At 37.5% G+C, this 22,736-nt stretch overlaps 1 protein-coding gene across 15 annotated transcripts in view; it reads right to left on the bottom strand.

The window, feature by feature from the left end:
- The window catches only part of CDK14 (cyclin dependent kinase 14), a 405,136-nt gene that overhangs the window by 287,888 nt on the left and 94,512 nt on the right, over positions 1 to 22,736 (bottom strand). For all 15 annotated transcript variants that reach the window (XM_088161472.1, XM_088161466.1, XM_088161458.1 and 12 more), the window contains one exon: positions 13,244 to 13,323. In XM_088161472.1, coding sequence (XP_088017598.1) covers positions 13,244 to 13,323 — 80 coding nt within the window. The remainder of the gene's footprint in view (positions 1 to 13,243; positions 13,324 to 22,736) is intronic.

The following is a 22,736-nucleotide window of genomic DNA, read 5'->3' as shown; positions in this document are numbered from 1 at the left end:
TTCAAATTTCACTAAAGAACTTGATTCAACAATAAAAACACCTTGTAAACTCATCTAGAAAAAATTATAGGGATAAAATCTTTTGATATTTAGGGGGTTTTTAAGGGTCAAAGGGTTCCTATTGCCTCGGAGAGGTTAGAAGTTGCTTTGTGCTCTTGAACTGTGATCAGGAGTTATTCACATGTAATTGGATGTGACATTCTACCTTCTTGTCCACAGCCATAAAAATAGATGAAAAACATGAATGATGGCTGATGGCAAGATGGGACTACTATTAATGCAATTCACAAGCCTCTTGGACTGCTAGAAGAAATCTGACAGAAAGGTGGTAAAGTCTTAAACACACTATCCACAGATATATACTTTTATAGCTTATTTAGTTTGACCTCCTTAGCACAAGAAACCATTTCCGAACTCATAAATTTTTACTGAGCATATCTTTAGGAAGATATCCATCGTCTTGCAACACCCAGCAGCACAAGTGCCCCAAAGTTCATTCACATTTGGAAGAGTAGGAAGTCCATCTAATCCTTACACTGATAACCTACCCAAAGCCTGCTTAATCTGACTTTTAATGGAAACTATACATTGCTCCAAAACCTTTTCTTTGGCTTTTATATAGATTTGTATTAATTTGTGCAAGCAAGACTGAGAGACAGCAGCATTCAGACACACATCAATGCCACTGCTTGAATTTTGTTTGTGAGCCACAGCTACAACCCTTAGCTTCTCCACTGGCATGCAAAATAAAGCATTTTTGATTATGCAAATAGTTCTCTGCTTTGTGAATAGGGCCTCAAGTGATTCAAATGCTAATTCTGTTAGAAACCTTGACGCAAAGCCAGTATTTCAACCATGTCAGCTTTATAACCAAGACTTTCTGAGAAACAAGTAATTGCAAATTGAAAAATATCTTTTCGAACTAGAAATACATAGAGATAAAGTAACCTGGAGAAGTGGGAAAGTTTTTACAGCTTTCTGTCAATGGCCCTGCAACCTGCTGGGTTTTGCTTTGAGTTAGATGCCCCTTCAGGAACTGGCAGTTTCCTAGCAGAGACAATGTAGGCACTACTGCACTGAGAAAACAAGAAATGAAACAACAAAATCAAATTTTTATCTTGTCCAGAGAAAAACGTGCTATATAGCTGGGGTTTACATCTTCTTTTTTTCTTAATAAAACCTTCACACAATCCAGTGAATGTCTGCATGAAAATATTCTTGCCATTATTAAACACACTTTTTGAGCCCTCACAGCACACAAAGGAGCAAGCATGTGTCCTGGATTTCAGAGAAACAGGGGGAAAGGGAAGTGAGTGAGAATGTGTACGTGAAATGTGTAAAGAGCTTTTCCTTTTAGATTGTAAGTTTAGTTTTGATTTACTTTTTTTCCCCCCGATTAGCTGCATTTAACCTACTACAGTACTTTGTTCTCTCAGGTTCTAGGAGATAAGAGGCAAGGGAGAATGTTTTCAGATGGAACCAGCCATACTGGCACTGCCATCAGCCTGTGTGCAAGGCTGCCCTGATGGTACATTCCCACCACCCCCTTTCCTGATCGCTTCTGCTCAGGGAAAATCAGCTGATAATTAAGGCCATGTAAAACCTGTGGATCTAACTACCTGAGCTGTACAACTAAGACAATTTCTAACTAATTTCTAACCAATAAGTTATTTCAAAGAAATAACCTGAAGCTTCAGTTGCCTATAGACAAAAAAAAAGGTGTTAGAAAGCTTCCACATGAGTTCCAAGGCAAAAAACTAAATACCATAAACTACCTGTCATTGATGGTGCCAGTTATGCATTCAGAGGACAGAATCCTTATTTACATTAACCCCTTCCTAACACCCCAAAGTAAAAGTCAAAGAAAATTGGTCTATGCCACTTCTTCACTAAGGGAACTCTGAAACATGCACCACAAAACACAACCAACAAGCTATATCAGATCAGAACAGATACAAATCCAGAGTTTAGCACACCCAAAATATCCTTATTTACAAGACTTCCTCCATTCACTTTGTTTTAAGTTCACTTTTCAATTGGCTCCAGCTAAATCTGCTGCCAGCTGAGAAGCTGTGGAAGTTTGTGACAAGTGGCTCAGACCTCAAAAATTCAGAAATACACAGTTCCAGATTCTACAGCTGATTATCTCATTGTGATGACTTTTAGACTCCACTGTCATGGCTTATATTTTAGTAAATGGGTCAGAGGTGGAAGGTCACGTATCCTATTACCAGACTCTGAACCATCCAATTCCCCTTCATCTCAGCAGAAAAATGCGACATATTATCAGCTTCTTTTTCAACATTGCTTACTCAGGGAGAACATTCTGAAGTAAAATAATGTGGAAATTCATTTTCATTGCTTTGAAAAAGACAGTAAAGGTCAAGTTCTAATATTGAAATGCTACTCTCTTCATATTGATTATAAAACCTGAAAGCAGTAACTCCACCCATGCTGGAAGAAGAGATTCCCTTATGAAGCCTGTATTACAGTTCTGTATAATTCCTGAAAGATAAAGTCCCACCTGTCCCAGCAAAAAATGAAAAATTGAACTGAAATGTTTGCAACACAATCTTCAGGCTATGGAAAAATACAAAAGAGAAAAAAGAACAGTGCTGTCTCCCAAAGGAATGGTCTCACCCAGATAACTGTGCCTACAGCATCTGACAGCAGGTAGACCAAAGAAAAAAAGGAGCCTGTGAAGAAACAGAAAAAAAGGAATATATTTTGTCTCACATATATAACTTTAAAATAAGATGCATTTGCTACCACTTTTTTCACTGTTTTGATTATAACTGACCTTTTCCTTCCTATGAGAAAGGTATTAGTGCTTCTTAATGACTACAGTGGTTGCTGCCGTATTTCATGCCAGTACAAAGATGCAGACTTCTGAAAATACTTCTCACCTATTTCAAAGTTTAGAAACAATTCATGCTTAAAATTTTCCGTAAATTACTGTGAACTACACATAACATTTTACCATACTGGGATTTTTTGCCTCCCTGTATACATGACATATTTAAGGAAGAATTAAATCATTACCACAAAACATGGGAATAAAAAGCAGCAAAACAAAATACTGCAGTAGTTTCATCCTCTCAGGCTGCCTATCTCCTCAACTAGCAAGTCTCTGCTTATGTCATGGCCTTATCATTTGAAAATAATTTTCATTTTCCCTCTGATATAGGAGTGATTTGTTAGATATTAAAACAAAATAGTGTCTTGTATCTGTAAAGAGACTAAAGGCGCTAAATTTTATAAGTAAGTTACAAATTTGAAATTAGCTGGATTTTTCTCAAAGGAAGAAAAAGTATTTATTGGACAAAAGCATTGAAAACAAAAGCATTGCTGTGGATCCACGAGAAGCACATGTACATCTTCATTTTTACGTTTGTGTCTGAAGAACCAAGACAATTTTAAAATTATTTATACACATCAGGAGAGTTAGGATAATTCATTCATGAACTTTCTGTGTCAGAAACACACAAAGCTGTTCTGATGTTTATGAATGATGACTGAACTAGGTAGCAAGAAGGTGGTGACGTCTCAGACATGACTTCTGATGAAGAAGGACAACTTTCACAAGAAGCATTTTTACTTTATTTAGTGCTGAGTAGATGTCCAACTCACATTAGACATTCTCTGTGTTGATCAAAGACAGTATGTGACCCTTCACAAAGGATTTTGCTCTTTAGGGGACAGGGTTAATTGTTTTTCTAAGTCTTAAAAACATACAGGACACACATGAATGCACAATACACATATGCACTCATAAGCTTCTTTCCACATTTGTAGTGGTTTATCTCCTTCAAGGGGGAGAGCTGTAACACAAGGACACCAGACAACCTTCTAAAGTCCTTATTTTGTACTTTACACAAAGTTGAGACCAATTCTGCTGAAATACAACAGTCTAGTTTCACTTGTTAAAAAGACCATGGATAAAACTGAAGCTGACTGAACTGGTTCAAACACTGAGTTGCCACCTTGCTTTGGTATTTTTGAAATCCAGGACACAGCAGTGGAAAAACACGCCCAGAGATCTTAACAAAGACAAATCTCTTTGTGCAGATTTGACGTTACCACTTGCATCATTTGGCTAAATGATATTGTTGTGTAGATTATCCCTTTTGAAAAAGGGAGATATAACAACTTAAAAACAATTAGAAGAACTAGCTAGGTTCAGGAGACATTTCTTTGCCCTCAACATCAGAGATATAAAATTTTTATTTCACCAGGTGGCATTGGAAGATACTGGCATTTGGATGGGTGCCTGAGGGTCTCCAAGCAGTTCCAGCTGAGACATGCCATCACTTGCTAGCATCTCCACTCATATTAAGAAGCTGGTTTCTATACTACCAATTCAAGCTGCTCCAACTGGGATATGGTCACAAGGTGAAAACTAATGCTACTTGGAGAAGGATTAACTTAGTTCCACTATTTATGGTGGCAGAATATGCTGTAAGAAGACATTAAATTTGCATACACCATAAAAAGACACTCTCAACAACTTCCACTCAAACAAGAAAGCCATGAGGACTGCATAAGGGTTCATATGACTTATAGATGCATATTATCATTACATCTGAAGAATGGATTGCCAGCCCTCCTGTATCCTCCAAATTATTTGATTTTCATGTGTTTTCTACCCTTCTTGTCATACTATCAAGGACAACAAGAGCAGCAGATCAGAATCTATAATGCAACAGTTCCAACTCCTGCTTTAAATAGGGAAGAGAAGAAACAGTTTTTGAGCAGAAGAAATGTGCTCTAAGCACAGAGCCCCAGGGGCAAAAAGCCAAGTCAGAGAGCCCTGAAACTCAGGTCAGAGGAAACTGTAAGTAAAGGCTTCACTGAGAAGGGTTCAACAGCACTTGTGAACTAATGGATTTGCAGCCTTCCAGTGCTGAAACTAGCACAAGATCCCTTATCCAACATTTTCCATGTGAGCAATGAGGATGCTCAGACAACTTCTTCAGAGGAAGTAGGGCACAGCCTGAAAGGTCTGCCATTAAGCTAACATAACAAGGATGAGGAAAGAATTCATGATGGCAAAATGATCATATTAAAAAATAATCTTGAAAGTGTCACCCCATTCTTTTCTTGCTCAAACTGTTCTCAAGAACAAAAGCCAGAAGAAGGTCACAGCCTGAACATCAAAAGTCCTGAATAAAGATTCAATGGATACAGTCGTGTTCTGCCACAGCAGGCCACAGATGAAATGTTGAGAGGGACTGGGAGGACAGAGGGGATAGAATATTCTGTGGAACAAATCTAGTTCTATGAAACCAGATAATTTAGAATTTGCATTTGTACTTCTCAGAAAAGCGTGACACTTTTCCTAGATGATGGAAGCTCATTATAGATTTTAAAATTTATAACATGATTCTCAAAGGGAAACACCATAATTTATGCTGTATTTATGTAATCTCAAGTCTCCTGAAGGTTTCCTAATTGAGAAAACTGCTAATTTGTTAGATGGTTTAAAAAAAAAAAAAAGAAAAAAAAAAGGAAATACTATGTTCAGTCCATGAATAGCCAAGTACAAAGAAACAAACAGGACAGACTTTTTCAATCTCTACCATTTCTGACCACCCAATATGGACAGAAGCTTTCATTTGGCCCACCAAAAATAAGTAAGTAGCACAGTGCAATTTGGACCCACTAAAAAGCAGAATAAAATAACATCATAACTTGCACTGTATATGAGATTAGAAATCTATTAGCTCTCCCATATTCATCTTAAATGACAAGGAATTCAGTTCACCTTCTTCAGCCAGCCAGTCCAACTGCTTTCAGGGAAAAGTAAATGAGTACTGTCAGTAAAAAAAATTAGCAGCTGGTCAGGGTTGGAGAGAAGAGCAGGAGGGAAAAAAGAGCTTCATGTCACACTGTCAAAGATCCAACACACTTCTCTTAGACATACACAACTGCACATGCAGGAGAAAGCACAAAGGAAACATAGCTGAAAATCTGAGCTATCAAAAAAACCATCAGGAAAACCTCCAGAAATTAAAAGCAATTTTTCTGTTATTAATGTTCAAGAAGAAATAGTATACACTTCTCTGCAACATGAAAGGGTATTTAATAAGTAACTTCCAAAAGTCTTGGAAATTTCAAAAGTTGACTTCATTTCATGAAAAATGTCCCAGGAACATCCTTTTCCAAATGTACTGTAGTTTTTGAAGCCCAGCCTGTCTTAATTTGGGAACTCTTTTAACTCAAGGAAACCCACAGTTTGGGTAAGGCTGCGGAGTGACCATAAGAGAAAGAGAACAGACAGAGAAATAAAATTTGCTGGAGTTTCTTTACTTTTGAATATTCTTGACCTTAAATATCCAATGACACACTGTCCCAGAGGTTCTTGGCTTGTGTGTTTTATTTTTAACAACGCTGAAAAACAAAGCTGTTACGACTCCAAGCTCAACTGGCTTTGCAGGGACTTTACAGTTAATTGATCCGTCACTATTTCGCCTGCAGTACCAGCAGGCACCAGCTCTGCCAACTCTGTAGGCAGTGAAAAAGTTCCCCAAGCCACAGCCAAGCCACTGTCCTTTCCTTTTCTTACTTAAATGCTCCAAAGCAATGTGGCTTTTGGGGAGAGTGAGCTTATCCTCAGTCTAAAGCATAGACACAAAGCCCCTGTAGTAACTCTTGTGATATGCACACTCAGAATAGCTACATCTCCATAATCTTAAACATAATCTCTTGAAGTTCCCTCAGGCTTTGTTGAGCCAGATACATGTGAAGCTTTTAGGCATTTCAATTATGGAAATTTAGATTTCTTGACTGGACTTTGTGAAGGAAATCTGAAAGTCCTCCAAACTCCTATCACTAAAAAGGAAGCAGTTGTTAAGCTTCCTTATTAAAATAAACAAACAAAACCAAACAAACAAACAAACACACAACCATAAAACACCCACACCAACTCTGAATGAAATGAATATGTTTACTTTATGTAAGTGGATGATTTATCTTCCAGTTTAAAAAAAATATATATATTCTTTACAAGACAAAGACAGGATTTTCACTGCAATTTTCATGTTTACCTTCTACTAGTAGATCAACCAATGACACTTAAAACATATAGGCAGATATTGCTTCACTGTGGCCTTGACCTGTGGCATACAACCTTCCAGACTTCTCTAATGCAGTGAATAGGAGGCTTATCACCATGAGTCATCTAACCAGTGCCATGAGGTCATTTGTTGACTTCAGTGCTGTAAAGGCCACATATCACTGAGCTGGGAAGTGCCTGCAATAACTCAGGTCATAATTCAGCATGAGGTCACAAGAATTATACCTACTGAGTCAAAATACAATTTTCTGGAGCTCTTCCTTAGATGGTATGGGTACAGAATCTGCTATTTCTCCAGGATAATACAAAAGCTCAGCTGCTTTACATCACTTGTTAACACAAATCAGTGTTTTCCACTGTACACCAATTAGGAACACCAGGCAATAAATTACACATTTGCTCAGCTAAGAGCTTTCTCTTGGCAAGTTCTTGATATTCCCTGTATTCTTTTCTTAGCAGTTATTACACTTCGATTTTCTGCAGATAAAAGTTTTGTGAAGTTGTATCCCCTCCAGCCTGACAATTTCAGAAAGGTGGGCCTCAGAAAACCTCCCAGCCTCAAAGAGGCTGTCTGATAAAACTGTATGTCCTGGGGAATATATATATATATATATATATATATATATATATATATATATATATATATATATATATATAGTATATTATATATTATATATTTATTATATTATTATATATTTATTATATATTATATATTTATTATATATTATATATTAACTTGTGAAATATAATATATAACCTGTATTTTATATATTATATAAATCCTGGGGAATAAATGTGAACTCTCCATTCTTTCTTAGAGACTCTTTCAGGCTTTCATTTCTTGTTTCTCTTATAATCGTAGAAGGGCCTGAATGGAAGAGACCTTAAAGATCATTAAGTTCCAGCCTCCTGCTGTGGGCAGGGACACCTTCCACTGGACCAGGTTGCTCAGAGCCTCATTCAACCTGAACATTTCCAGGGATGGGACAGCCACAATTTCTCTGGGCAACCTGTTTCAGTACCTCATAACCCTCACAGTAAAGGAATTCTTCTTAGTATCTACTCTCTGTCAGTTTAAAGCCATTTCCCTGTGTCCTGTCACTACATGCTCTTGTTAAAAGTCCCTCTCTGTCTTTCTTGTAGGCTCCTTCAGTTACTGGAGGGCAACAATTAGGTATGTCCTCAGCCTTCTCTTTTCCAGACTGAATAAACCAAATTATCTCAGCCTTCCCTCATGGGAAAGCTGCTCTATCCCTCTAATCATCTTGGCAGCCTCCTCTTGAATCACCTCTACCACACAGAGAGGTAAGGATGGAAGAAGCCTGAAACTTTGCAGACTTCTCAAGATGTTCTGTGGCCTAGAGTTAGGCATCTCTCTTCCATGCTTTATACTGGCACTCAGATGCACTAGGTTTTCTCCCCCAATGTACAAAATAAACTTATGCAATATGCATGATAAACTGCTCTTTATAAATTAAAAAAAATTCATTAAGCGATTCCTGTATTCTTTATAATTTTATAATGCAAGACAGCAGATGCTTCCAAAGCACTTCAGTGAGATTTCTGCATGCTGCTATCCATATGTGGCATTAAGACCACAGCCTTTGACAATGAAGTAGATGGAAAAGTATTATCTGAGAAACTGCCAAATCAAAGCTATAGGGACTGTCTGTCACATGAGCACTTTTAAATGTGACACACAAATTGGCACAAATATATATAAATTACAAGACATAAAAGCAGTAATTAATAAAAAGAAAAAGAAAATTACGAACTACAAAAACAACCACAAAAATGGATGATAAAACACCATCTAGACCTATGGGAAATGAAACATTATGATATACCAAAACACTTGAGTAGAGTTTTATTGCTATATATATTTCCAAGGGTGGAAAATGAAAAACAAATGCAAAAAAGTTTTCATGACTGGGATGGGAAAGAAAGAATTTTATTACCTAAGAAAAGAACACAGTAAGCAAGGTAACCTCAGAAGCAAGATGCTGATAAAGCCAAGGGATGTTTGTCTATATACGTATCCAAAAAGTAAAATCTTTGTCATGCTGGGTATAAGCAATATTATTCCACAGAATGAAAAAAAGGTAACTACAGAACTTTAAATCAAGCTGTTCCCAGAATTAGAATCTACCACACAGTTCAGTATTTAGCCTAGATGAACATATGATATTGCAGGAAATTAAGGGAATGAAATATCTGAGATAAAAGTTAAGGTCAGTGAACTTTTCTCCTGGCTGCTGTGGGTTTAATAATACTTCAAGTTACATGCTGAACTGTCTCTGAACAGTTGATAATGAGCATTACAGTAAAAGAATAAACTACAACTGCACTAACACAGAAAACAAATAATTTGCTAATCTGTATACTACAGATAATAGTGAATTTATTTTAAGTGAGAAAATAGGATGTTAATGACTTTCAGACTCCACAGTGTCTCAGATATCACTGCTGCAGCACATTTACCCCACAACAGTTTTATGGTGGCCTGAATCACTCACATATATGCTATCAGAAAATCTCATAGATTTATCCCACTCAGGTATATACATCAAATCACTTCTGCTTTTTTCTCCTTTTTTTCTTTTTTTTTTTACTTTTTCCTTGGGTTCTTCAAAAGTAAATTAGATTATCTCAGACTAAGTGAATTAAATCCAGAGGGAAACACCCTATTAACTGCATGCAATAAGCTGATAGATCTGACTCAGGCCAAGTTGAAAGAACATTTAGCATAAGCTACCTCTAAATTTTGTTCTAGAAATTCAATAGCGAGCTGAACAGCACCAGTAAATATACCACATTCACCTATTCGCATTTAAACTTATGTAACTTTGATGGTAGAAGACACAAACCCCTATCTGCTGTAAAAGCAGACTTACTTTATAAGCTTTAATTGAAGCTTCAGCTAAACCTCCCCCAGGCCTTAAAATTAACTATGATTTCCTTATGCAGCTTTACTGAGTTTTTTGTTTGGTTGGAGTTTTTTTTCACTTTTCCTTCCACTTTTTGTTTCAACCAAGTTAGTGCTTGTCTCTAGTCACACATTCCGTATTTATCTCCTTCATTTTCCCACTTCTCTTAGTCTTTTCCTTTGTATCTTTGTTTTACTTTGAGCTTCATTCTGCTGCTGTCACAACAGTAACAATACGTTTCCCTGTACACAGACAGCTACAACATTCCCCCAGCATGACCACTGCTTAGGATTTCAGCCTGTAACTTCCCCCAAATTAACATCACACAGCATCCCCCTTAGGAGCACTGAGCAGAAATGCTATTTTCTCTCACTGCTTTACTCAAGGAACCATGAGAAATGTTAAACAATTTTCTAACAGTAGTTTTAATTTACAACTAACTAGACTTCCGCCTGAATTTGCCTTGCATTGGTGGAAAATTAGAAAATAAGGAACAAGTCAAGATGAAGCCTGCCTGGTTTCTCCATTATGAAAGAAGTGGAAAGAAATGCCCTCCAACAGACCTCTGGCTCACACCACCATATATGCATTTTTCCATTAGGAGAACACTATTCCTCAGATAACTGGAATTAGAAGTCGATCTCATCTTCAGTGGTATTTGTCCTTGTTCTAACTGTCTCAGCCTAAATTATAGCACTGGAGCCCTTAGTTAGTCATCAAAGATCAAGAGAAAACTGCTTAACAGTGTCCCATTCTTACTGTTCTTCCACATCAAACTTGCAGATGACTTCAAGAGCTCATGGAAGCATTTCTTTTTTCCCTCTTTTTCATTCCCCACCCTTGTAGCTGACAGCAGCAATGGATGCATTACAGAACCCAGCATGTCCAGTTTGGATGAGATGCTGCCAAGAGGAAAGGAACAGCTTCCTAAGGTCCTGCTAGTGAAGCCCATGGCTGTAGTGGCCACAGTGTTACAGACCTGGCACAACATCAATGAGGTCACCTTCAGAAAAATGCATTCATAATACACCTTTCCATACTTTTGTGGTACTAATATCTGTTTCTGACAAAATCAAAACCTACAACAGAAAAGTCAAAGCCTAAATAAATATAGATTTTTTCCCTTCCCACCTTACATATCAGGTATGTGTGACTTTTACATGACATAAACTATACAACATCATACTTGTACTGATAGCTCCTGAATGAAATTTCACTATCAAGGAGACCAGATTTCATTTAAAAAAAAAAACCCTCATAAACAACCTATAACCCAAGTTTGACCCCACCTAACCAAGAGTCGACAGGATTTTATTCTCCTAATACTCTTTGGATCTAGTCTCAGCTTAGATGAAGACTTAAAAATGCAATGGATGCATACCTAGGATGTCTTAACATAATCAGTAAGATACCACACAGTTAAATTGGTATTAATTATTAACTTCAAGAGCTTTTCTAGACAAGATCTTTGTTCTACTAATATTAAAGCACCAGGGTTTTAACTGGCTTCAACCACAGTATTGTAGTCACAGCTAAAAAAAAAAAACTTTCCAATGACAGTGTGAGAAGTATTTTCAGGCAAGTGTGCCTTTATAATTTTTTTAATGTATCAGGTGGGAAAAATCTCTGTTCTTGTTCCTAATGAATATTTCTGTATAGTGAGCTCACACAACACACTATTTATGAAGGTAAAGGGATTATACTTCATTTGACAGTTATAGTGCTATAAACTTTCATCTAGACCAAGCTCACATTAAAAAACCTTTTAAGTGTCACTAAAAAGGCACAAGAAAACTGAATTTACTATTCTCTCATTAAGTCAGTACCATATCAACCATAAACCTGAAGAACAATAACCATATTTGAAACAGAGACTGTCATAACTTGAGCTCAGCATCGCAGATATTGAAAGCTGCACCCATAACCCAATGCACACCTCGTTATCACAGCACAGCTGCAGGGACAGACAGCTCACAGATAAAATAGATATTGTTATGAATAAATGTGTCAGATCATTGAATAATTGTTACTCAGATGAAGCAGCAGAGAAGAACTATGGAAATTCCTTCATAAATCAGCCACCCACGGTTTTCCCTACTTTGTGAAAGAGCCACCTTTAAAATGCATAATCTTGGGATGGAAATCCACAGTAGTTTAGAGACTTCTAACTTCAGGGTGTCAGTCACATGACACATGGGGTTTTTTGCCCAGCCCACTCCAGAATGGGCTCATTGTACAGACAGACATACAGCAGACAGATGGCTGCAGGAGCAAGGCACGAGGGAGATACAGCTGCTGTGTCTGGGGCTGTCATCATCATGAAGCCACACATCTCACATGGAGAACCAACTGTGGACTCTGTGAGGTCTGATGTTCCAGAACCTCCCTGGCTCATCTCACCCTAGGAATTGTGCTGACAGTACAATTTTAAGAGGCCCCTCTAAGTCGTAAGAGTTTCATCTCTTTAGTTCATTACCAATTTCATCTGAGTCTGGATCTGTGGTGTAATGGTAAATTGTTTATTATTTCTCTACCAAGGCTCATTTTTAGTACTTTCTAAGAGAGAAGGACCACACAGAGAAGGCATAGCCAGCAATTTCTGCAAAGGAGCTCGATACAGACAGACTCAGATAAAGCAGCTGTCACTAGAGACCAGGAGAGGCTGACAAGGAAGGATAAAGGAGTGGAACAGAAAGCTTAACAGGCATCTCCAAGCACCATAGATAAGAATCACTCCCAGGCCACACAACCTCGAGTCCATGGGGAAGGAAAAACAAACACAAGCTAGTTGCAAACACACACAGCTTCAAAAGCGCCTGCAGTTTTGCTCCCTGATCTTTTGATTGTCTTTATCAAGGAACGCTTGTCCTTGCTTCATACTGCATATATATGAAAAATCGCATCTACCTTCATCCTAGGTGCTGCCTGCAGGCAAGAAGTGCATCTTACACAGCTCCCTCATCTTCCAGAGTCACTTCTCACACCCACCATAAACACACCCTTAAATACTCGTTTGTATAGTAAATCTAACACAGCCAAAGCACAGGCGGAGCTGCATTCTTTAACAAGAACTCCCACACCAGAGGCTTTGTTTTTGAAGCACCGAAGTTTCTTCCTACTGAGAATGTAACCACGTAATTTGAATTCTCAAGCTATTCAATATAGCATGGCACAGAAATAAGAAGTGCAAATAATTGCAAAAAATCCCCTACATATATAATCAGTAAGTGTGAGTGCATACCTTCCCTGATAGCAGTAAATGGGGTTCCTTCCTCTTCTTGTAATCTAATCACCTTCAATGCCACCAGCTTTCCGTTTACCCTGAAAGGGAAAGAGGGGAGGGGAAGGAGAAATTTAGAAAAACCAAAATTATAGCAGAAACAGTATTTCTCATAATAGAACTTGTTTCCTATCATGTACTTATTCAATTTCTTCCTGTCAATGCCAATGACTCATTTATAGCACTGTAAGAAACACTTCATAGCTTCCATAATGTCAACTTTATATTTTCACACTCTGATGCAGTCCAAGAAATTATCTCAATTTTCTGTGAGTCAGTCTGTTTCCTTTCTACTACAGTTTTGTTACTGAAGCTTTGTTAAGAAATAACACATTTTAAAATTTCGTTATAAAATATCTGCTCATTATTTGATCAAACTGTTCAAAGAAAATTCTCATCAATCACTTCACCTGCAGTATTTGCAGATTCACACTGATTACCTCCTTCCCACTGCATGATACACATTATATAGACTTCAAAAAGCTACAAAGTTTGCTAATGAAATAATTATTAGGTCATTCTGGCCATTTCCTGCTAGGGCAGGATTGTTCCTGAGGCATATTCTTCCCAACATGGCCCAGGCTACTTTTAAATTACAGTAACTCTCATTTAAAAGTTTAAAACTATTTTGTGCTCCAAGAGACAAAAGTTCTTAACAGGTCATTTTCGTGTAAAATCTATTTGGCTTGTTTCACTTTTAGCATTCCAAATTTCACCACACATGAATTACATTCCAGGCCTCGCAAAAAGTCCAGTTGGTTCAGTTTATCCAAATAAAAATGGAAAAAAGCTGATACTCGTTACCCTCTTCAAGAACAAACACATACCATGAAACTGTAACAGACTCCCCATGTATGACAAGCAATGTTGAGGATAAACTACCAAAAAGGCATAATACAGTTTAAAAAATATATTGTTATTATTATTATTATTATTAAGACTTATTTCTGCAAAAGCAACATTAGCCTTTACAGCCACAAATTCGAGGACGCATTGTAGACTTTACACTCCTGTAGCATGGAGGCAATTCTCTACTGTACTACAAGAGGGATGGGCCTAGAAGATGTATTACATTTCAGAGCAAGATGATATGGATAACCACCAACTCTGAATTCACTCTTCTCCCTCAGGCTTTTAATTTTTGCAGTTATATGAGTTCAGTGACGGATGGCTACTGTCTTGTTTCTTCTGATTATTCCTCTTTTATAATTACCAGGAACTCATTAGCCCTATACAGAACATTGCACAATGACTCTGAGCAAGTTAAGAAACCCTGGTTATCAAAAGATGGTTTGCTCATCACCTTTCAATTACTCATAATATTCAGGCTGGCATCAGTTCAAGTCTCAGGCCACTAGTCACTGTTGAAAGGAAATTATCAGCTTAACTCTCCTGGATTTCTCCTTATAATTACCTTACATACTTTTAAATTTGAATTTCAACAGGACTTATGGCATCAGAAAAAGATAAACCTTGCCTCAAGTAACTTCACATGTCATGCTTAGACAGGAGAATGAAGCATATTAAAAGCAGAGGGACTGATGACAGACATGCAGTTCATAAATGTGTAGTTTTCAGTTCTGTCAATCCACCACCTTACCTATCATACACATATTACACAGGTATCTGGATAACTTGAATATTTTGCAACAGATGAAATAACTGCAGAAGGAATTTAAGTAAGAAAAGCAAGATCATTTTGCAGATAAAGAACATGATAGATGCTGTGCTCAGAGAAGGCAATGCAAATTACAATGAAAGGAAGAAGTATTAAGGAAACACATCAAAGAGGTATTAAGGAAACAGGGATATGGGGTCTCTTGATAGAGAAGGACAAAAAAAATGCAGCATTGTGTAGCTTATGTTCCTTTTAATCTGAAGTTCTACATTCCATTGGTTCATGAAGAGCAATATATAACACAAACAGCAATAGCATGGAACAAATTTCAAATAATTCACAATTAAACACAGCAAGTGAGCTCTGCTTTTTAGTTACCATTGCCCTTTGTCATTGGTACCTATCATCACCTTGACAGACATCACAGCAACTCCTAGTACTATCAAAATAATCAAACTAATCTCAAGTAGCTCCTCTTGGATTTCATTTTCCTCTTTAATATAATATATCTCCAATATATCAATCTGTAATTCCCATAATACAACAGCCTCCTTATTCTAATTTACTATCCAGTCATTAAAATATTTTTTTTGTTTCTATTTAATTTTCTATAAACAGGAGCATATAAAACCGGAGATGTGAGAAATTATGAAGCATCAATTAAGAGCTAGGGTGTATATTCACATGCTGTAATTATCTTGCCACTGATGCAATTTCAGGATGCAGTTGGGTGATGCTGAAGAGATGAGCTAAGGGCTGCCTCACGGTATAGGGCTCTCCTGCTTAATCCTTGCCACACCCTCGACACTGCCTTGTATTTGCTCTCATTTCTGCTAAACTTTACAATGAGACTGCTTAGAGATCTTAAATAAGAGAAGACTGGCCCTTCTAAGAATAATTAAATCATATTTTTAAAAAAAATATAAAGGCATAAAAAACAGGAAAAAAAACCCACTAGAAAATATATAAGAACTGGGTCCACCTTTTGAGAAGCAATGTGTCATGGGATCAAGCCATCTATGTCATGAAATTATGCCCTGAAACTTGTGATGCCATGTCAAAATAATATGAAAATTGCCTTAGAAACAACACTGAAAAAAGGAAACCTGGGTAAAATTACCTCTGGAACCTATCAATACCTGTCTTTGCAGACTTCAAAAGTGATCAGATAAGGTTAGCAGAACTCCTTCCAGATATTAATTCACATTTGTCTTCCACAACTTTCAAAGCATGCCCAGTATTTTCATTCTTTTCAAATACAAGTAAAAAAACTGACAAGCAGACTGCCTTTTAGACAGTGAAAAGGCAACACTGCTGACTCTTTTAACATCTAGGATTCATTAAACCACCTCTATTACTCACTGTCCAAAGCAAACAATTTCACACCTTCTCGAAACAATACACTTCACTGTGTCAAAGATTACACTTATCATCTTATGCCCATCTTGTCAACTGCCCCATTAGTTTCTATTAAGGACAATATTGACTAAAGAATTCCTATTTTCTGAACCATCCTCCCTCCTAAACTAACTCACTTTCTCTTCCCTATTGAAAAACCTTCAGAGAAAGTACAGAATCCTAAAGCCTCTCTAATTATCACACAAAACTACTTTAGGCAAAACACCTACGGCTGATGGACAGTTTTCCAATTTAGGGAAATTCAGCACTTTAACATTATATAATCGCTTCTAATACATTTCTCATTATATATGCAATGTAGGCAAAAGAAAAATTAGTCCAAATTGCTTGATGCAGCATAAAGTAAAAGTCTGCATATTATAAAAAATACAAATGAGCCAGATATTACAAAAAATGCTAATATAATGTGCCATTCTGCATTTTCTAAACTAGCATATATCAGCACTACCAAAATAAATACATTTATAAAAAATGACCATTTATGAGAAAGTAAAGAAGACTGGAAATGATTTAATGCTTTAATGTGTCATTAAGAACATATAATACTGATGAATATAAATTAACTGATGACTTAATTGGCTTCACTGGGGATAATGCTGATGATGCCACATAGAGAATGAAAGAGTACAATAACACTATTTTCTCAAGTTCTTCAGATATATTTAGATGAAATAAATGTTCTAAATATACACATTTAAAAGAGTCAACATAAAATCTGCGAATTCTGATTTCAATCTTTTTATTTAATACTGAGTTTTACCACGGGCTGGAGTTGAGGTTGAGCTCATAGTCTGAGCAAGTGCTAAGCTTGGGAACATTTCTGTAAAGAAAAATCAGTAGATGGTATTGGGATGGTGCTCTAATTTGTGATACAAATTTCAAGAAACTAATTCCTATGAAGAAAGGTCAATTTCAATTGTTAAATATTCATTTATAGGAAAATCTCTAAGTTTGATGATCAAACCTTGAGAATATCTAATTAGATCTACTCTGTAGTGGTATTAATGTCATAAACAGACACCTAAAACTCCAAACAGACCATGGGTGCCTAATGAAACCAGGCTCTGCCAGATATTTCCTTTGAAGAAACCTGACAGAGGCACATTCACGGTAGGTTTAGTCACCTCTGATTATTCTACCAACGAATAACTAATTCCACATTGAGGGAAACACTTCTTTTAATCATTAACATAAAAGACAGTTCAGTGTAAACACGGTTTATATTCTATTTTTCTTACTAAAAAGGACTTACATTTCTAGTTTACAAAAGCCACTCCCAGTCCTGCTAAAGCCCTGTCACGTGAATTCTCAAGGGACTAACACAGGCTCTGAATTTCTCTTTTTGAATCCCACCATCTTTTAACCTCATCCTAGACAAAAGTTACCTTGTCTTAGTAGAAGCCAGTGGATTAAAGATACTTCATAATGCCTGACATTTATTAGGGCTGAAAAAACAGAAGATCAAAGAGTTTCATGAGTGAGGAAGGATTTAAATTATTAATTAGTGCTGTCACTGGAACTCAGGAGTCAAGGCAGTCTCGTAAAAACAGCGTGGCAGCCCCCACTTGAACAGGGGCAGGTAAGAGTTTACCTCAGCTCCCTCATCCCCCAGCTCACATCAGTTCAAACTGCTCAGCAGCTCATCTAAGCACAGGGCTGTGCTCAACCCTTGCCCGCTGGAAGGAGTCACCTGGGATGGGCAGCAGGGACAGCAAAGCTGAGCACCAGCCTCCTCCACACAGCTCACATCTCTCCACGCCCCACTGATGCTCATACAAAGAGAAGCTGAAGACAAACACAGAGATATCCCTGGTAAGTAAGGTGGCACCTTACAGCTGTGCACACTAACACTCACAGAGGATTTTCTGAGAGATGCCACTGATCAGCTAACTGGAAAATGCTTTGGTGCACAATGGCAGCTGGCAAATTACTTCAGTTTTCTCCCTACCATTCCAATCATGTATATATGGCCAAGAATGTACTATCCAGTAACTCTACCACATGTATGTGATATAACTGTGTTCTATCCCAGTTTTTCTACCAAGTTTTCCAGGTTAGTCCTGGGTAATATAATAGACTTACTATCTTCAGTTTTGTCCCCTGCTATGTGAGATAGTAAAATTAAGTCACCTCCTTAAACTGCTTTGCAGGTTGAAACATAGCACATATAGGGTGATGTTCTTTTTATATATTCAACTGTGGAGAAAGATTTTCCCAATCTTTCTTTTAAATGCTGAGAAATTCACTCAGTAAGGGATTAGTACAGTCAATGATTCATCTTCTAGTTAGAATCCGAGGAACTTATTTTAGTACTTACTCTACTTTAATAATTTTTTCCACCATTTGGCATTTTAGTGGAACATCTAGTTGTCATTAGCTTTCTATCTAATTCAACTCTAAGTCATTATTTTTATTAAAGACCTACAACGCTAGAGATTTTTTAAAAGCATTTATGTACACATTTTATAATCCCATGTCATAACTTCTGACAAAAATCAGTTAAGGAAGTTAGTTAAAAAATGAGGGGGGAAAAGAAGAAAGCCTAGTTGGTAGCCATAAACTGCATTTTTGTAACCCATGAATATGTATTCCTTTTCCAGCCATCTGTTATCCTCAGATGAAAAGAGGATTTCATTTGTAGAACACTAATTTCACACAATTCTCAAGAAATAAAGAAAAGGTTACGAAAGTTTAGGTCATTAAGGCAACATGAATCAGAGTAATTTTGAAATATCTGTCTAAATAAATTGGCCATAACATGAAGAAGAACCTTCCTGGGAACTGGACTGTTGTACATTAAACTTATGAGGGAGCCTGTGAACACACCACCTCACATGAGCACAGAGTAAAGCTTGGAGAATGACTAAAAAATGGCAGCTTGACCATCACAAGCATATGGCACTTGCAACAGATTGAACATAAAAGACAATCAGAGTCAGAGAGATTTCATGACAAGCAAAAGAAATTTTGCAACTTCAAAAACAAAAGTCAGAACAGCAATTAGTCCTGTCAGCCATCCTCAGCAAAGGTTTCAGCATCGTAAATATAAAAATCAAAATACACACACCTTCCCTTTTCCTGTGAGCAGCCATCCACACACATATTTATGAAATATTATAGTCAGCTATATTCATAACACAGGCTGCAATACATCATGCCAATAACAAACAGAGGTAGCTCCCCCTGATTATTCAAAGATTCCCTGCAGCCTCAAGAATGGAAACAACCCAGTACAGAGCGTGGTGCCTGCCTGAGCATGATTTCTCTTCACTTTGCACCATGAACTCCCTATTGATTTTTTAAGGGGAATAGTAAAAGGTACTGCCTTTGATGGAGATAAATGCCAAATCCCCCAGCTCTCTGAAAAAATACATTTTATCTTTGGATACAAGTTGGAGTCACCTTGAAAATAAAAAATTCAGATTTTGAACTGAAATGGGAGAGGTGCCTGGATGGAAGGACTGCCCTATCTTTGCAGCCTTTGAGCTCTTGTTGACAGCACCAGCTTCTACTGTGCTCTCATCTGTGCTCTACTGATTTCTTGTATTAATAGTTAAAAATGATAGGGATCAGAATTCATTCAAACAAGTGCTTTATTAAGAGCAAATTGAAATTATGTCGTTTTGTGATAGGGAGAATAGGCGAAAATGTCTTGATGGAGCTGTTACAAATTCTACACATTTTTGCAATACTATGAGCACATGCAATTCAGTAAAGGTGCCCAAAAAGGTAGAGGTACAGTAAAAAATCACATGGACGTTCAAGGAGCAGATTGAGATGACAATGGAGATAGCACTGGCATGCCTCTCAAATCACAGACACGTGCTGTGCAAGCACAGATCACATCACTTTAACTCAGGGAATCTTTTTTAATTCTTTGCCTTGAAGGGCAACCGAACACAGCGGGAGAGGATGGAAAGCACGCCAACACATCAAATTGCCAGAAGCACAGGTTTTTCCTTTAAGTGCAATATGCAGAGTTCCCAGTGGGGGAACACAAGGCCTCCATGCTGTTTTGCAAGGGGCTCTGCTTGGCAGAAGCTCCCCTGTGCTGTCACCAGCTACATCTCCAGACTCACAACTCACATCAACATTTACGTGCCACAGATCGAGCCAGATCCCACTGGGGTATGTTCACGTACATTTATAATCAAGCTCAAGAGGGAAGAAGGTCAACAGGAAGGCAGTAGGAAGACACACATGTCGATACACAGACAGGCAGCACTTCCTCAGCTCAACCATACAGTGAAATGATACAGGAATTCAAAGGCCACCCATTGCTTTGCACCTACAGTATGGCAAACGTCCAAGGTGTTAATCAGATACAGAGTCAATGGAACTTGCATCATTTTTTACAGTGTTATCAGTAAATTACTCGTCCCACTTCTCCAGAATTTTGCATTAAAATAAATCCCTTCAAAGTCATCTGAATTTCATGCAGTAAGCAGCCTCCTGTGATTTTATACAGCTAAGTAAAATATGAGAATCTAGCCTGAATGAAAGTAGAAAATGAACATGCCAAGATGAGTTTCATTACACACATCTGATGTGCAACACATGAAATCAAATAGATTTACCTATTGATGCAACTGTCAGCCAGAAAAAATGACTGCTTGGCTGTTTCTCCTATAAACAAAAAAGCCCAGCCTTAGAGAATACTGCTTCACTTTCCTCAATAACACAGTCCTCTTCACTCTGCTGCTTCTTCACCCCAGGGATTCATTTTTATCTGACTACAGAAAGAGAAATCCATCATCCAGTAAAAGGAATTAGCCCATTTCATTTCAATTTCCTGGAATACAACCACAGATGCTCAAAATGATAGAAAAGCAATGGGTTTTATAGGAAGACAAGGGCTTGATACCATTTATCCTGCTCAAGGTGCAAAAAGCCAGGATTGTTCTGAAAGCAAGTTACTGCATGTATTACCTTGCATTTTAGGAAGGGAATGGATGATTTTGTGTCTTTTCAGGCAGACATGCATCTTTTAGACTCTCCAAATAGTATGCTAATATTAAGACTGTTTTATTCCATCATTATGATCAGTGGGGGAAATAATTTTAAAAGCTGAAATGTATCTCAGGAAATGCATAAAACTACTACTTGCCACATGCAGCTGGTGACACGTAATGAGCAAAACAATTTTGAGTACAAAGCATCATTCAAAATAGCTCAATAAAATGTTAAATTTTCCATCTTCAACTACAGTTAAGGACACATCTCAGAAACATTTTGGCAAAATGAAGAAACCAAGCATTAGAGTTGGTTATTAGGGATTCTCAAATATTTTGACCAAAATCCACTTGTGTACTACCAGCTCCAGTTTTTCCATCATGTGTCTGCATTCTGCATTGTGCCATGAGAGCTTAATCTTTTAGCAGCCAAACTGGGAACACACCAAAATAAAAAGACTTCTTTTGCTCATTTGCATTCCCACTGAGTCTGTAGGCAGGGGAACATAGTCTCACCCTATATATCCATATCAGAATCTAGAAAAAAACAATCTCTATTCCTGTATCATTTTAAGATAAAGCTATAGACAGTCAGAGTAAACCTGTCTGAAAAGCAGCAGCCAGGTTCAGGTCTCAGCCATAGAATCATGGAATTGTTTAGGCTGGAAAAGGCCTTTATCACTGAGTCCAAGCATTAACCCAGCACTGCCAAGCCCACCACTAAACATGCCCCTAAGTGCACACCTGCACATCTTTTAAATACTGCAGGGATGGCCAGAGCCAATGTTGGCCCATGCATTCACCCCACACCTGCTCACCAGGCTCCCCAAGAGTACATCACAGCAGTGATGCTCTTTCTTCTACAGGGAGACCACGTAGGTGAGAGATTCCTCACCTTCCCACAGAGACAGAAGAGGTAACAGGGTTACATTACCTCAGCAAACAAGCCCTTTTGAAATAGTAGATAACACCTGTAGTGTTTCCCAAGTTCTTAAAGTGCTATCTCTTCCTGCTGTGAAGTAATTCAACTGTCTCTTTAGTTTAAGAAACAGAAGCTTGGACTGAAGGTGCTGAATCTGGATAGTGCCGGATAATAAGGAAATTACTCAATTCTCAGTGGGGAAAAAAAAGTCAAATTCAAACAGGTGAAGGAATACTACTATAACAGTAGAAATACTCTCTGCATATGAATTCTCATCCACACTCCAGTTACACATACTTTTTTTCAGAACACATTTTAAAGACCTTGCAGAAGATGTTAAAAAGCAACAGGACAAAGTCATACAAAATTGTTATAACTCTCACTACTAATTCAGAGCCAGCTGTTTATAATAGAGAAAGTAGTGTGCACAGTAATTTCAATTTATTATTCAAGTACCATCAAAATCATTGAAGTATTTGTTTCAGATTTGCACAACTCTACTAAAATGAGTATTTCTAACCAATCTGCATTTCATAACATGTT

The sequence above is a fragment of the Sturnus vulgaris genome, chromosome 1 (genome assembly GCF_052056855.1).
Source record: "Sturnus vulgaris isolate bStuVul1 chromosome 1, bStuVul1.hap1, whole genome shotgun sequence".
Classification (NCBI taxonomy): domain Eukaryota; kingdom Metazoa; phylum Chordata; class Aves; order Passeriformes; family Sturnidae; genus Sturnus; species Sturnus vulgaris.
This window is presented reverse-complemented; position numbering and strand designations above follow the sequence as displayed.